Raw genomic sequence first — 16,389 nt, 5'->3', positions numbered from 1 at the left:
GGTTAATATCTTAGTCTAGATATCTCTTTATACAAGTTGGCAAGCACTGTAGACCCTCAACTATGTTGGCATGTGACCAATATATTCTCCAAAAGCATGAAGAATCTCATGGGGACATAATTGGACGATGTCTCAACAAATAACAGTCCCCCTAATATGCGCATGATCAATCCACGAGTGTATCGAATGAGCCCCACCTCAGTCTTAGCGTGATCCTTATATCGATCGAAGTGCTCATGCAAGTAAGCTAGGCTGAGGAGTGAACCCTCCAACTGTTTGCTAGATGGCACGACCCCCAAATGCTCCCGAATCAAAGACCGTCAATCAATACCATTATTCCTATGTGCAACTGCATGTTCACTATATGTGGAAAGACCCAACAAATAGTGTACACCCTCTAACATAATAATAACCTACCCCTGTGGCATTTAAAATGTTTGTGTCTCTCAGCACCAATGCTCCATAAAGGCAATGACCAACACATGAAAAATTAGAAACACAATATAAAATATGTTTTAAACATGTTAAAGTAATGATAAAATAAAAATATCAATCAGCTATGCACAGATGGTTTCAAAGATGGGCCATATACAAGAAATCGATATCCCTCAAATAATTGTGCATGTCATTTGGTATGTAGCCATAATCATGGGATGCAGCTCGTTTGACATTGATCATGCAATCATTTGCACTATTCCACACTTTGGTGGAAATATGTTTATCTTTTAATGTTAGGACAATGGTCTCACTTTTATCAGAGTTAATCCAGTTCCACAGGGATTTTGGAGAAGACTAGTGAGTAGACACGGTAGAAGGCTGAGGAGGAGACCTATGAGGGAATATCATGTCCTTAATTCATAATAACTAATAAATTAATCACAATATTAAATAATAAATTACATACAAATTGAATTCTTAAATCAATTCCTACACTAATTATACAATTATTTATATAAAATAGTAATTGCATACATTAATTAATTATTATATTACTAATTAATTATCAAATTATAGATTTTTTTTTTGGTAAGCATCAAATTATAGATTACTTACACTTAATACATAACTTACATAAATCAATTTAAAGACTAATTAATTATTATATTAATTAATTTCTTACTTAATTATTCATCATTTATTATTTATACTAAACTAAAACTAATTAATTATTATTTCAATAATTAACACTACACTCATAACCTAGTTAATTAAATTAATATGCTATACTATCCTACACTATCCTAGGCTACCTATAATTCATATGCTCTACTAAAAAAATTTAAATAGGAAGAATTAGAAACTTACTTGGTATAGAGCTTGAGAGAAAAGTTTTAAAGAGAGGAGTGTATTATAAAAATAAATGGAGAAATTATAAAGGAATAGAGGTTTATATAGACGTTGAGAACGTATGGCCACGATTTTGTCATGTGATGAAATATGGTGAGTATTTGACACAACAAGTCTTACACTCGCTGGGAGCAAGACAAGTCTTGTTGTGCTTGGTAGCAGAGATTCCCACGCGGAACAGTGATCAAAGTGTCACTGTTTGACAAATTTTTTATCCAAATATCACGCGACCAATATATTTTATCAGACTGTCACGCGACGTAATTCGCTACGATTGATAGCGAATTATGTTTGCCAATGATTTTGTGACACGTGGCCACATTATGTACCAAATTCGCTACCACTAGTAGCGAATTATGTCCGGTCAGCTTTTTTTTGCGAAAATGTGCCACGTGTCACTGTTGCGAAATCGACAAGTGTAACACCCCGTGTATATCCGATTTGTTAACATGTCATCGTATTAAGCCACGCTTAATTAAAAATGCGAAATAACTTTTTACTTTCAATTATGACGTCATTACCATTACCAAGTTGAATTACTTAATTTATTTCCAAAACATTGCCTGTATGTAAATTGCAAAAGACAACTATCTACACTGAATAACCTCATATATATAAATCATTAATTGTTCTCTAGTCACTGCACTACAACACGTAGGCCGGACAAACCCTGATAGTTTATACAACTCAAGTCTAAACGACGATACATAATCAAATGTGGCATGGACAATCCTCATGCTCACCAAATAAGGTAACAAGGCCCAACAGAGTCTCAACAATAACGACATAATCATACAGATAACATGTCAGCATCCAACATATGATCATAACAACAAACATCTAACTCAGCTCCGGCCTCCTGCCGCCCAAGGTCTTAGCCCCTGGGTTACCTGAACCTGAAATATGTTCCCCAAACGTGGGGTGAGATCTCTAAACAGAAATCTCAGTAAGACAAAGGGTCCTCAAGGATCTTCCACCCCAAGCTCACTTACATGTGCAATATAAGTTCCAAAAGCAGTTTAACAGTATAAGTTCCAAAATCAGTGCAATGCAGCAGATAATCATGTCATGGGTGTTATGAATAATCTACTGGCCAGAGAGGTGCAGGAATACGTCTATTACCCACATAGTATGCGCCCATACCGTACCTGCCCACAGGAATTTAATCCCGTCTAGGCAAACACCCCATACATATCATATGCATTTGCATTTAACAGCTCAATAACATTTCAATAAAATAGTACATGAAAACACATCATGCATATAAACCATCCCCCTATGGGATATGGTGGAACAAACAATGGCTAAACCGAGGACACGAAAGCTTATCTCGCAAGCTAACTATCCAAGCCAAGCTAACACTAGCTCAATGGCCACAAACAACACAATCACAATCTGTTTATATTAGAAATATCATCAATAACCATACTTTAAAGGTTCATTTCAATATGACAACATTTCCTTATTCGATTACATCTTTTCTAATTCATAATTATCAAGCATTAAGTCCCTCAATTAAAGGTATCACTATTTTCCAACAGTAACACCAACTTCCTAGGCCATCAAGCCCAAATGGGGACTTTCCCATGCATAAAACTGGTTTCTGGTCATTTTCACAGGTGGTAATCGATTACCAAGCACATGGTAATCGATTACTGAACTAGGTAACCGATTACCAAAAACATGATAATCGATTACTGCACATGGTAACCGATTACCAAAAACATGGTAATCGATTACTGCACATGGTAACCGATTACCAAAAACATGGTAATCGATTACTGCACATGGTAACCGATTACCAAAAACATGGTAATCGATTACTACACATGGTAACCGATTACAACCAAAAGGTAATCGATTACCACACGGGCAGAACAGTTTTCTGCAGAATTTTTCTGCATAAACCGAAGTGAAAATGGCTCCCAATGATCCAAGGTTCAGTTTTGACCCAAAACAGATGTTCATCAATACTTATTAACCCTAGATCAACAACTCTAAGCTTGAATGATTAAATTTCTCTCATTTCATGACACAAACAAGCTATTTTCATGAAATTTCAAAGAGAAAGTTCAAGGTATACCTATGGGGTCCTTGAACACAAAAAAAGAAGAGCATTGGATGATCAATGAAATGCCCTAAGCCTCTGCCTTAGTGATGCACGAAAATCGCTACTCAAAGGTAAGTTCTTTCCCACAAAAGATTGGTTCTTTAAGCTCCAATGGAGGTGGAAAGCACTGGAACAGTGATCATTTTGCCACGCTTGGACAAAAAAATTACCAGACTGCCACGCCAACAGTAAATTTTGCCAAAATGCCACACGGCATAATTCGCTACACAGTGTAGCGAATTATGCATGCAAGTAATTCGTTACACAGTGTAGCGAAATATGCCACGTCAGAACCAAAAATGCCACATGTTAAATTTTGAGAAATTCGCTACCCTATGTAGCGAATTTTTCAAAATTTGACATGTGGGAATTTTGATTCTGTGCATTTTGACGTGGCATATTTCGCTACACTGTGTAGCGAATTACTTGTATGCATAATTCGCTACACTGTGTAGCGAATTATGCCGCGTGGCATTTTGGCAAAATTTATTGTTGGCGTGGCAGTCTGGTAATTATTTTATCCAAGCGTGGCACTTTGGTCACTGTCCCGAAAGCACTCACACTCCCACAACCAAGGAGGCAGCCCACACACACTCAGAAAACAGAATCAAGAGCTCCCAAGAACACTCTCCCCACTCCCCCAAAGCTTGCTACAAGCTCACACAATGATGGAGAAAGGTTTTCAAGAAGAAAATGTGGAAACTTTGGTGTAAAAATGGAGGAAAGCTCAAGTCTTGCAATGAGGAAGAAGGTGGCAACCAAGGGAATTCAGAAACTCACGTAGGAAGGCCTCCAAATCTGACCTAGAAGTGTGTGTCCCTTGTATTTATAGCGCGCTTAAGTTAATCGCGCAGTATTAGCGTTAATAGCTACGCTTATTATTTTAATCTCAAACTTCATATTCTAAACCTAGCCATTTTTCTAGAATTTGTCATATTTTTATTTTATTTTTTGCAGCACCTTTCTGGTACGCGCTTTTCTATAGCCAGTATCAGTTCTAGCACCATTTCTCATTATTTTAACTTGAAACTCGTTTTACAAGTCCTATATATTATTCTAGTGACATATACACACTTGTCATAATTTTTCGGGATACTTCACTGGTACGCATTTATACTGAGTAGCAGAGCTAATATCTGCACTTTTCGTCAGAAAAGCGACTTTCAGCATTATTAATCAATTACTAATATTATTTAAGCCTCATAATAATTATTAGGGTCAATTATGGAATTATTTCCTAATTTCTCATAATTAATTAATTAACTTCCTTAATTAACGATGCAGGTTCTTACAGCAAGTATATAGTTCGTTTTAAGCAATAAAGTGATAAGTAGAGTATCGTTCCTTCGAGGATTAATGCACCAAGTACTAGTTTAACTATTCCCCTTAAGTTGGAAGAGAAAATTTGTTTGTATTGTGAAAGTGATTGATTTTGGATTTCAAAATAGAATTTAAAATAAAATAATATTTAAAAACAAAAAGTTAAAAACAATTAATTTCCAACGCATGCAAGAAAAGATCAAGAACGTAATAAAATATTGATAGAAATTTGTAAAAAGGATGTAGCCAGGATGCACTTCACCTCCGATCCTCCCTTATATTCCTATATCGTATTTTATAATTAATTAATTGACTTGCTTAGACAATTCATTATTTCCCTGTAAAATAGTTGAACCCTAATGTCTTGGTGATTTCAACCCTTTAACACAATCAGAATTCTAATGTCTTAGTAATCCCTCTTGAATTAGGCATTAAGCAAATGAATTATAAGTCTGCAATCTATATAAGCTTATGTCTCGGTCATGCACAAATTGTTATTCTACCCTTGTCCAGATTAAAATCTCAATATGTCTATTGTGAGTCCTAACCCTCAAAGCCCTATAATTTAGAGTGGCCAATTCTGAACAGGATATGGAGAAATTAACACAGGTAGAATAAAACAAACTAACTAATTAAATTATAAAAATAATATAAAAAATATAAAGATTTCACATCAGGTCTATGATCCCAACTACAAAAAGAAATTAGCCAGACATATTCATGTCTAACTTAAACAAATTAAAATAAGAAAATTGTTCATAAAAGAAAAAGAAAAGAAAAGAAGATGGAAGATCAATGGTCTTCAGTCTTCAGCTCCGGTGGAATCCTGATCTCCAACGCGAGACTCCAAGAATTCTCTCAATTCTCTGATCCTCACAATTCTCTCCAGCCAAAGATTGATTGTCTCTGAGGTCTGAGTCTCAATTTATAGAGTTTATGCATTGCTTGGAAATCTTGATCGAATCTTCATTGTGTATCTTGGTCCAATATTCCTTTGATTCAGTCTGAGATAGAATAAAGATTTTCTCGTACCTCCCGCGCTACTAGCGCCAGTTTGGCGCTAATAGCGTGGGAGTTTTGTTCAGCATACTGGAGGTTCACGCTACTAGCGTGGTTCCCACGCTGATAGCGTGGGAGTTTTGAATGGCTGACGCTACTAGCGCCAGTTCCACGCTAGTAGCGTGGGAGTCTCTGTATTGAAAAGTTCTTCTGGCGTTACTAGCCTCACACCCATGCTAACAACGCGGGGCTTCAGACTTGTTCTTCCAATTTGAGCTTCTTTCTTGTCTATTTTCCTACAAAAATACAGTAAAATTAGTGACAAGATATCTGATTGAGATTTATCAATTTAACAACAATTCTAGCCCTTTTTATCCAAGATTGATCAAGATTCTTTCTCTTTTTGGCTTAAAATCATATATATGCTGGAGACATATCAGTCACAAAATCATTGGTGAACGTAATTTGCTACAAGTCGTAGCGAATTACGTCGCGTAACAGTTTGGTAAAATATACTGTTTGAGTAGCATTTGGATAAAAAATTTATCAAATAATGACACTTTGATCACTGTTGCTTCCCACGCTCCAGTACATGGTAAAATGTGCCCTACTCCGCCTAATAGTGAGACTCTGCCTTAGCCCAGTTAAGAAAATATCTTTAAACGTGCTATTTGGAGAAAATGTTTGTCAAAATATGTCATTATGGTCGTTGTCCATTTATGATTAGACAAAATATTTGAAAATAACACCATATAATTATATTATTTTCTAGTAAGACAAATTAATTAAAAACTATTTTATAAATTAAATTTAAAGGTGGCTCGATTATGTATGGTATATGAAATGAGTGCCACCATTTTTTTTTCCCGAAATCGAAGAGAAAAAAATTAAAGTAAAAATTAACAAATTAGAGAAGAAAGATGATCAGAAGGAAGTAGGGTCATATTTAAAACAAGAAAAATATTTTTTTTCGTTATTTTCTACATCCATATTCTAATTTTTCTTATATATATATATATATATATATATATATATATATATATATATATATATATATATAGAAAAGATAAACGAAATAGAAGGAAAAAAAATTATTATCTTTTCCTTGTTTGGTCATGAAAAGGAAGTTTAGAGTAGAAATGCAAGAATAATATTATTATATTTGAACATTTTGTTTGGAATACTCTATAATTCATATCCATGTTTAAGTGTCCTCTCTATTATTATAAAACAATTCCTAACCTTGCTAAATAATAAAAATATTAAATATTTGTTTATGTTATGAAAATTTGTTTTTGATGTGAAATATTTTATTAAATATTAAGATAATTATTTTAAAAATAATTTCGGAGGATTTATAGCATTACTCATTATTATATTATTATAAAACTACCACATGCATGCTTTAGTAGGTAGCTTTTGTATATAAAATGACAGGCAGCCTTTGAGGAGAATAAACAAACATGGCATTCAACGGCTATTTTCTTCTTCTTCTTCTTCAGGGCATGCTTGCTCTTCTTCTTGTTACCTCATTCTTCACAGATACAGATGCAGTTGCAGTTTCTCCTATTCTTGCCGTTGGTTCGCTGAATAGGAGCAGTTTCCCTCCGGGCTTTATCTTTGGGGCGGGATCCTCAGCCTACCAGGTATATATATATATATATATATATATATATATATATATATATATTCATATATTTGAGTTTAATGTTTCTCATGTTATAGAAAATAAATTTATTTTCTACAATATAAAAATATTAAATCTACCTTGTTTAGTTTTTTTGTTCCTATAGTGTTTTTATACATTTTTTGAGTATAAAATTAAATTTTATTGTAATTATATCCATTTGTATAAGTAATTTTTATGGGCTTAAGTGTGTTAGAGATATTAATATAAAATCATTAATATAATTATCATTTAATTAAAATGATTCTCTTTTTTTTTTGGTAGTTATTGAAATAGTTCTTTACAAAATGCTTAATATATATTGCATTGCTCTTTAATTAACCCTTGCTTACCAAACATATGAGTTTTGAAACAGCTTTTTACAGAGCAAAATAATGTCCCGTATATCTTTAGCTATACTAACTTTACTTCATGGTGTGTTGTTGTATTTGTGAAATATAGTTCGAAGGTGCAGCAAGGGAGGGTGGTAGAGGATTGAGTATATGGGACACCTACGCCCATAAACATCCAGGTATCTCTCTCTTTTTTTTCTCTAACATTTAGGCGAGCAAAAGAAGATTTGAGAAGAGGATGTTTAACCTTTTTTTTTGTTTAATTAATAACCTAAAAGATAAAGGTAGAACCTTACCAATAAAAGAGAGGAAGATTTTTTTTTTTCATAGTTTTAATCATGATTCGTCATTGGTTACCTAACCCACTAGTAATATAAATTGTTCTTTTAATAAGCCATTATAAATATACCAGTTATATAACCTTGAGATCCAACACATTCTATTTTAAGATTCGAATCGCCCGCGATTATATTGTTAATTACAAGTGTTGATTGAATCTCAACTATAAAAAGAGCACGCGAGTTTTGCGAATTTAAAAATGATGAGTTCTATAGCTAGCTATATGTATACTATAAATTCTTTCACTATAATTGCCACATAACATTTTTTTCCTTCATTTTCATTTCCTCAATCTTTTTAATTTATTACACCATTTATTTTTTATTTATATTTTCTTAAATTTATTCATATTATTAACTTTCAATTTTATTTGATACATATTAACTTTCAAATTTAATTCTTTACCTTTCTATGGTTATTTTCTGAATGTTTTAAACGAATGGCAATAAAAGATATTGCAATTACTTTTAATAATTTGGAAAAACTGAATATTTTATGAGAAAAATATTTCTAGTTAAGGATACCAAAAAAAATATTTCTAGTTATAAAAATATTTCAAAATATTTTTTTCGCCACGCTCATATATAAGTAGTGGGTTCCGTTATGAATAAAAGAGGGAAAAATTGATTAGACCTACTTATTTTTACGTGAGTGTAGCAGAAAAATATTATCTAAGCAAAAATGTTAAACCCATATTTTATAATGTATATTATTCTTAAATAGTAAAGAATAAAAATTTACAAATAACTATGTACAAAAAATACAAATAACCTTTAAATAATTTTATCTTATTCTTAAATTGTATTACCTTTTAATCTTATTCTTATTTTTTAATAAAAAATATTTAAATAAAACATGTTTAATTTAATTGTTGTACGTTTCAACGATAATATTTTGTTCTTTAATTTTCTTATTCTTGTATATTTTTATACTAATAATATTAACGTAAGATGCATCAAAACTTTTTATATTGAAAAATGATAAAAATTAATAATTATAAAACATATTTGCTTAACATGTTAAAATAAATATATTGACTTATATGTATATAAAATTAAAAATTTATCCAAATAATACAGACAAATATAAAAAAAATTAAGTCATTTAATAATTTAATTTTAAATCCGAGTCTTTCTCTTATACGTAATAAAATTATAAGTATGTTTATATTGATTTGTTTTACATTCATTTTTTTTAACCAACGGTTCTATTTCAAATATTTTATTTAATTTTTAATCTGTTAAATTAAGTATATATATACTAAATATTTGTTTTTTAAATTAAATTTCTTATTATAAATATTAAATTTAACGGACGGTCTTGTCGTAGCTTCTATCGTCTCTCATTTCCAGTGCTAGACGATCTTCTACGGCCAGCCATTAGAACAAATGTACCTACAATGCAAGTGGAAACAAAAATCAATGAACAATAACAATATCAAAAAATTTAAAATTCAATATAAAAAACAAAACCTAATCCTAAAATAAAACAGAAATCAGAAACCTATCCCTAACCCTAAAACAGAAACCCTAACCCTAAACCCTAACCCTAACCCTAACCCTAACCCTAAAACAGAACACAAAAACCCATTCCTAAACCCTAAACACTACAACCCAAACAAAACAGCAACATAAACCCTAACCCTAACCCTAACCCTAACATAACCCTAACCCTAAGCCTAAGGCACCACATCAACCCTAACCCTCACCCTCACAACAAACTTAGCACCCTACCCCTAACCTAAATCCACAAAACCGCAAACAGAAATCAAATGCATGGAGAAAAAAAAAAAAAACTAAACTTAAAACCAAATGCAAGTCAGAATACGTTACCTAAATGTCGATTTCGCAAGTGTGAACCAGGGAAGCTTCAATCGCACCTTCAAGGGTTGAGATTCAGACTTGGTTGGAGAGAGGGGACGGAATGGAGTGATTTAGTCGATTAGGGTTTGAAAATAACCCCCTTTGCGAAATGGGGGGTTTTTTAAAAACCTGATCTGCGACATTTAGTCGACTAAATAATGTTCTTAGTCGACTAAAATTGCAAACAATTTAGTCGATTAAGGTGAGTTTTTAGTCGACTAAAATTCGCGTTTATAATTTCTGAGTTTAGCCCATTTAGTCGATTAAAAGTGCAACTTAATCGACTAAATGGGGGCAGGATGGTGGATAGTTATGGGGAGGGGCAAATTAGTTATTAATTATTTAATTAGGGGCAAAAGGGTAAAAAAGCCTCATATTATTTCTCTTTAATTACATTTACAGTTTGACTGTAAGGAGGAGATTTAATTTTTAAAATTTTATACTCGTAAGTCTTTAAATCTTATTTTAGGAAATAAAATATTTTTATATTAAAAATTCTTCATATAGAATTTTGATTATTGTCTCAAAGGAAACAAGTAGAATGCTTACAGAGATCTTGCTCTCAAAACTGAACTTTTAAGTGTCTGAAAACAATTTATTTTGTTCAAGGCAACACTATTTGATTAATACGAGTAAATGATAAGTTATGATTATTTTGAAGTGTTATGAGGTGTAGAAAAGTTTCTGTCATTATATAATTATATATTACCATATTATTAAATAACTTTGATAATGATAGTGACATTTAAAAAATTAAATTTTGTCGCAAAAAAAAAAAACTTTCTAAATAATATATTAGTGCAGTATTATATAATAATGTAAAAAACATAATAAATCCCAATCAAATTCATTATATATAAACATAATCAAAATTTCGGTATTATTCTTTAGGCTATTGATTTGAAATTCAGCCGAGCTTAATTGTATTTTATTTTCCTTCTTTGATATTAAAGTATGCATATGCATAATTTATATTTAAATCATCTGTGATTTGACATGCAGAAAGGATAAGGGATGGAGGCAATGGAGACGTCGCCGTCGACCAATATCACCGCTACAAGGTATGGTGGTTGGTCTCCAATATATGTACTTTATGTTTCTAAGGAAAGGTGAATTTGATAGAAGTTGGACCTTCATAATTTCCTATTGCTATAGAAAAGGAAATAGAGAAGCAAATTTATTAGTCAAACCTTTCTCAAATTTTTTATTTAGGTCTGTGTTTAAAAAACCTCCTTATGAAGTCATGGGTGTGGTAGGCTAATATTGGATAACCTTACTTATTTATCTTAACATTATAATTTCTTACGAGAATGTATAAAAAAAAAGGAAATGTATATTATAAATAATAAAGTTTAAAATTGCTAAATCATTGATAAGTTGAAAATTTAAATTTTAAAAAAGGATTACTTTGATTTATGATTTTAGGTCTCTCTCTCTTTCTTTCTTTTTTTAAACTTTTTTATTACTTGTACTCGTTTTTTGTACAAATTAGTTACACTTTTAAAATACATATATATTCCACACCAAAAAAAAAAAAACATATATAAAGAAATAAAATGAAACTATTTATTAAATAATTAATAATTAGACTTTTAGACCCAATGAAATTCATCTATCAAATTTTTTTAAACTAATTAAAAGTAAAATATTAATTTATGAGACTTCTTACAGTAATTTCACGAGTATTTCATTTTGATAGTAATAATCTGTGCAATATGATAATATATTAATTGCTGTCCATAATATATCTTGTAGGAAGATGTTAAGATTATGAAGGACATGAATATGGATTCGTACAGATTCTCCATCTCTTGGTCTAGAATACTCCCAAGTAATTCACATGTTGATAAATGATTATTCTAATATTCTCGACTTAATATTTTACCTAGTTGGACGTTTGGCATTAACCATTTTATTTATTTTATTTTTTAATACCAATAGAAGGAAAGCTAAGTGGAGGTATAAATCAAGAAGGAATCAACTATTACAACAACCTCATCAACGAGCTATTGGCTCAAGGTCACAACTCTTATACTTTTCATTTTATCATTCTAATCTTCAAGTTGTTGATAATAAAAATTAATTAAACATTGATCATTATTGAGACAATTGCAGGTTTGCATCCATTTGTGACTCTTTTCCACTGGGATCTTCCCCAAACCTTGGAAGATGAGTATGGTGGTTTCTTAAGCTCTCGCATAGTGTGAGTCTTCGTTCAATAATTAAGCTTATTGCTTGCCTAGCAAATTCAATGTGTAGATATGATTGTAATTTATTGAGTTCGCATATTATATTTTCAGAAATGATTTTCAAGATTATGCGGATCTTTGCTTCAAGCTATTTGGAGATAGGGTGAAACTATGGGTTACTTTGAACGAGCCATGGTTGTTTAGTAACGGTGGCTATGCTCAGGGAACGACAGCACCAGGTCGATGTACTGGACCAAGTTGCCTTGGTGGTAATTCTGGGACAGAGCCCTATATTGTTACACACAATCAAATTCTGGCTCATGCTGCAGCTGTTAAAGTGTATAAGACTAAGTATCAGGTTCATTACTAATTAGTTGACATTTGACATCCCTCTAGCTCTAAAATTATCATATTAATTGTTTTTGGGTAAGCAAAGAATTATTGATAGGTGTCGTATTTAAGAAAATTATTAAAAATATCTAGAATTGAAACCTGACTATTATTTATAAGAAGTATGTTATTTTTAAAAAAAAAATATGAGATGAAAAGTAATAGAATACATGTTCTTACAATTCAATAACCTTTCTAATTAATTCAGTTCTTTAACTGCTTCTTGACATCTCATTTCATATATTTTTATTGATATATACTAAATAATGATCATTTTAAAGATAGTGTATACATATGTAGGCAAATCAGAAGGGCAAGATAGGCATAACGTTGGTAAGTAACTGGTTCATACCGCTCCAAGAAAATAACACATACCATCAAAGGGCTGCCAGACGATCGCTTGACTTCCAATATGGATGGTAAGTGCTCCTCTTTCTATCCTCAAGTTTTAACAGGGTAATTAGAGCACTAATTAAAAAATAGTAATCATTATTATTAAGGCTTTGCTTGAGAGTTTGGAGAGAAATGGAAGGAAGGAATTCAAGGGGAAGGAAGGGGAAGAAATGGAAGGAAATTGAAGGATATTTTCTTCCATTATTTGAGAGTTAAAAAAATTATAAGAGAAAAAAATAGAAGGTTAATGAGATATTTATATAATTTTATCCTTTTTTTAAAAAAATTAATATAGTTATTACATTTTACAAATAAATTTTTTCGGCATTTGAGACTTTTCTAGTAGTGTCACATTTAAAAAGTGATTCACACTTTTGTAGTTTTTACATTTTAATGCTAAGTGAAGATAAGTAATTTATAATATTTTCCCCTCAAATCTCCAATATTGGGGGAACTTCAATTTTAAAGGTGAGAAGGGTTTCGGAGGATTTTACAAAAATCCACAATTTTCTTCTCCCATTTTTTTAAGGGTTTGGTGTTTGTCATTTTAAATGACATAAGTTATGTCATTTTAGGAGAGAGATAAACACAAAAAATGAAAATCATGGGAGAGAGAAAGTGAGTGATTTTCTTTTAATTTAAATTTTAAATAAAAAAATTTATATTGTGTCTATCTCTCTCTTAAAATGACATAAATTTTTATCATTTAAAATGACAAACACTTTTTTCTTTTTTTAAACTCACAAACAAGGAAAGGTGTAAATAAAACCCTCCCAGCTTACCAAAAAAAAAAACACACCCTCCTTTCTTTCCTTTTTCTGCTATAAGTGGCTCCCAAACAAGCCCTAATATTATGTATCCAACGAGTAAGTAGAATTCTTGAAGACCTCCAATTTATAATGATCTTTTTATGCCATGATATATATATATATATATATATATATATATATATATATATATATATATATATATATATATATTCAAAGGAAAACGTGTGTATCATTTTAAAGGAGGTAAAATTGTATCATTTTAAGTGAGAGAAAAAGAGAAATCATTAGAGAGAAAAAAGAGTGAATGAAAATAAATAAACGTGTGAGTCTCACTTCTTTATGAGAGTAAAATGACATAAATTATATCATTTAAAAGGACTAATAATTTTCCCTTATTCAAAAAACAAATAAAATACACATTATAGAACTCAACAGTGAACTTCTTGTCACGCGAAGGAATCTGGGTCTTAAACAACGCTGCGCTGTTTAGCCTGAAGGATTAAAAATCATGGCCTTTTGTTCTCATATAATGGGCCTCATATAATTGTATTACATCAGGCCTACAAAGAGCTTTGGGTGTTTGCACTTTTTGGTGATAAGGTCCTACCATTGTTGCAAGGATATTTCTTATTTAGGCCTATTTTTGACCACCAATAAACTATAGAAAAAGATTTCCAAGTTGATTATTTTTAATTTGTTTGATTGATTGCAGGTTTATGGAACCACTAACAAAAGGAGATTATCCTAAAGAAATGCGAGCCCTGGTGCGAAGTCGATTGCCTGAGTTCTCTAAAGAGAATGCCAGTTTAGTAAAGGGTTCATTTGATTTTATTGGCCTAAACTATTACTCCTCTAGTTATGTTTTTAATGTACCACAAAGCAATGACAAACTCAGTTACGTAACGGATTCTCTGGCCAATTCTTCATGTAAGGACACCTATCTATTTATCAATTCACTAAATACTACGTTGCATTAAATTGCTGAATTCGATAATAGCATGTCTTTAATTTTGCAATTGCAGTTGAGCGCAATGGGATACCCCTTGGTCTAAAGGTACCTGTGTGGCCACCTAAAATTATAGATGTGTTTACAAGTTGAATCCGTTTAATTGATAAAAAAAAATAAAAAATTCTCTACTTATATTTATATGCAGGCGCCTGGTTCAACTTGGATATACTTTTATCCAAAGGGACTTCGTGATCTTTTGTTATACACCAAGAATAAATACAACAACCCTGTGGTTTACATCACCGAAAATGGTAAATACATAAATACATCATATTTATTTTCCTTGAATGCTATTGTAGTTTAAATCTGGACAAAATGATTAAGAATTTATATTTAACAATTATATTATATCAATGCATGCGTATATTAAAATTTTCTTATCCTAATAATCTATTTAAAAGAATATGTATGATATTTTATATTATGTATCTCATCATTTAACAAACAGGTTTGAACGAGTTCAATGACCCTAAGCTAACACTCGAGGAATCCCTTTTGGATACTTACAGAATTGATTACTATTATCGCCATTTCTTTTATCTTCGATGGGCAATTAGGTAAGTGAATTTTTTTATATGCAAAAGAGCTTATGTCTTTATATGAATATACTTTATAACTTTCCAATTATTGGCATTTGATAAATATATATAGGTCCGGCGCAAATGTGAAGGGATTTTTTGCATGGTCATTTTTGGACTGCAATGAATGGTTTAATGGCTACACTGTTCGATTTGGATTGAACTTTGTTGATTACAAAAATGGGTTGAAAAGGTACCCTAAGATTTCAGCCCAATGGTATGCGAACTTTCTAAAAAGAAACAAGTATTAAGCCCACTGTTTGAAGCTTCCAACTGCAGCACTTGAAAAAGGTTAAGCTCGATCGACAGCGTGTAGTTCATTCCACCTGCAAGTTATTAGGCAGTTATTTCTGTTAGATTTCATCACATGCAGACGTGTAATAATAATTTCCTTGTAATAGAAGCTATGAATTAATAAATAAATAAATATATATATATATATATAGCTGTTTCCTTGTTCGTTCATTAGTTGTGCAAACTCGGTCCAAAATGGCTCATATAAAATAAATATTCTCCCTTAACCAGCTTGTAACTCATGTAAAGACTTGGACATCATTTTGTTTAGTATTATCACGAGTCTTATGTGGTTGCGTATATTTTAAGTAATTTATATTTTAAATAAGATTACAGTTCGACCGTTTAGATTAGGTTTAAAATATTTATAGGGATATTTCTTGTAACTTACTTTAAGTAATTGACATAATTAGTATCTGAATATAAAATCGTGTGTGTGTTTATTCAAACATTATGTGTTTGTCCGTTGCTAAACGAAACCCTTGTGGTTAGACTTTGGTGTCAATTTGATGTTGGAAGTTTAATCTTTCACTAGATTAAATTTCTCCTTTTTCTATCTAAGTGTTTATATCCCTCCTGTAATAAAAAAAATTTAAATTCCTATTTTAATTTTAAAGATGCAAGTATTATTGCTTTGGTCTTCTAAAAAGTTTTATATCAATTTGTTAATAAAGGCTTGTTCTTTAATTTTATTTTATTTTTTACCCACTACTTATCTATTTTGATCCTTGAGTTAGTTCAAAATGCACTAGATTGATGTGGGATGCAGG

At 31.3% G+C, this 16,389-nt stretch overlaps 1 protein-coding gene across 1 annotated transcript; it reads left to right on the top strand.

Moving 5' to 3' along the window:
* Positions 1-7,239: 7,239 nt before the first annotated feature.
* On the top strand, positions 7,240-15,576 carry LOC133288446 (non-cyanogenic beta-glucosidase-like). Its single transcript, XM_061486202.1, has 13 exons — positions 7,240-7,422; positions 7,905-7,974; positions 10,999-11,057; positions 11,752-11,827; positions 11,938-12,015; positions 12,112-12,199; positions 12,297-12,543; positions 12,876-12,994; positions 14,451-14,665; positions 14,761-14,792; positions 14,893-14,998; positions 15,196-15,304; positions 15,399-15,576. The coding sequence occupies exons 1-13, from the start codon at positions 7,240-7,242 to the stop codon at positions 15,574-15,576; spliced, it is 1,560 nt and encodes a 519-aa protein (XP_061342186.1).
* The last annotated feature ends 813 nt before the right edge of the window (positions 15,577-16,389 follow it).

Source organism: Gastrolobium bilobum, unplaced genomic scaffold (assembly GCF_033153095.1).
Source record: "Gastrolobium bilobum isolate Gb01-03AN ecotype WA unplaced genomic scaffold, APGP_CSIRO_Gbil_v1 utg27179, whole genome shotgun sequence".
In the NCBI taxonomy this organism is placed as follows: Eukaryota; Viridiplantae; Streptophyta; class Magnoliopsida; order Fabales; family Fabaceae; genus Gastrolobium; species Gastrolobium bilobum.
This window is presented reverse-complemented; position numbering and strand designations above follow the sequence as displayed.

What these genes read in the sequence shown, in the direction of transcription:
- LOC133288446 (XM_061486202.1), top strand. Translation starts at nt 7,240, where the DNA reads ATGGCATTCAACGGCTATTTTCTTCTTCTTCTTCTTCAGGGCATGCTT. An exon ending in CTACGCCCATAAACATCCAG is followed by an intron (nt 7,975 to 10,998) that starts GTATCTCTCTCT and finishes TTTGACATGCAG; the next exon opens with AAAGGATAAGGGATGGAGGC. An exon ending in GGATACCCCTTGGTCTAAAG is followed by an intron (nt 14,793 to 14,892) that starts GTACCTGTGTGG and finishes ATTTATATGCAG; the next exon opens with GCGCCTGGTTCAACTTGGAT.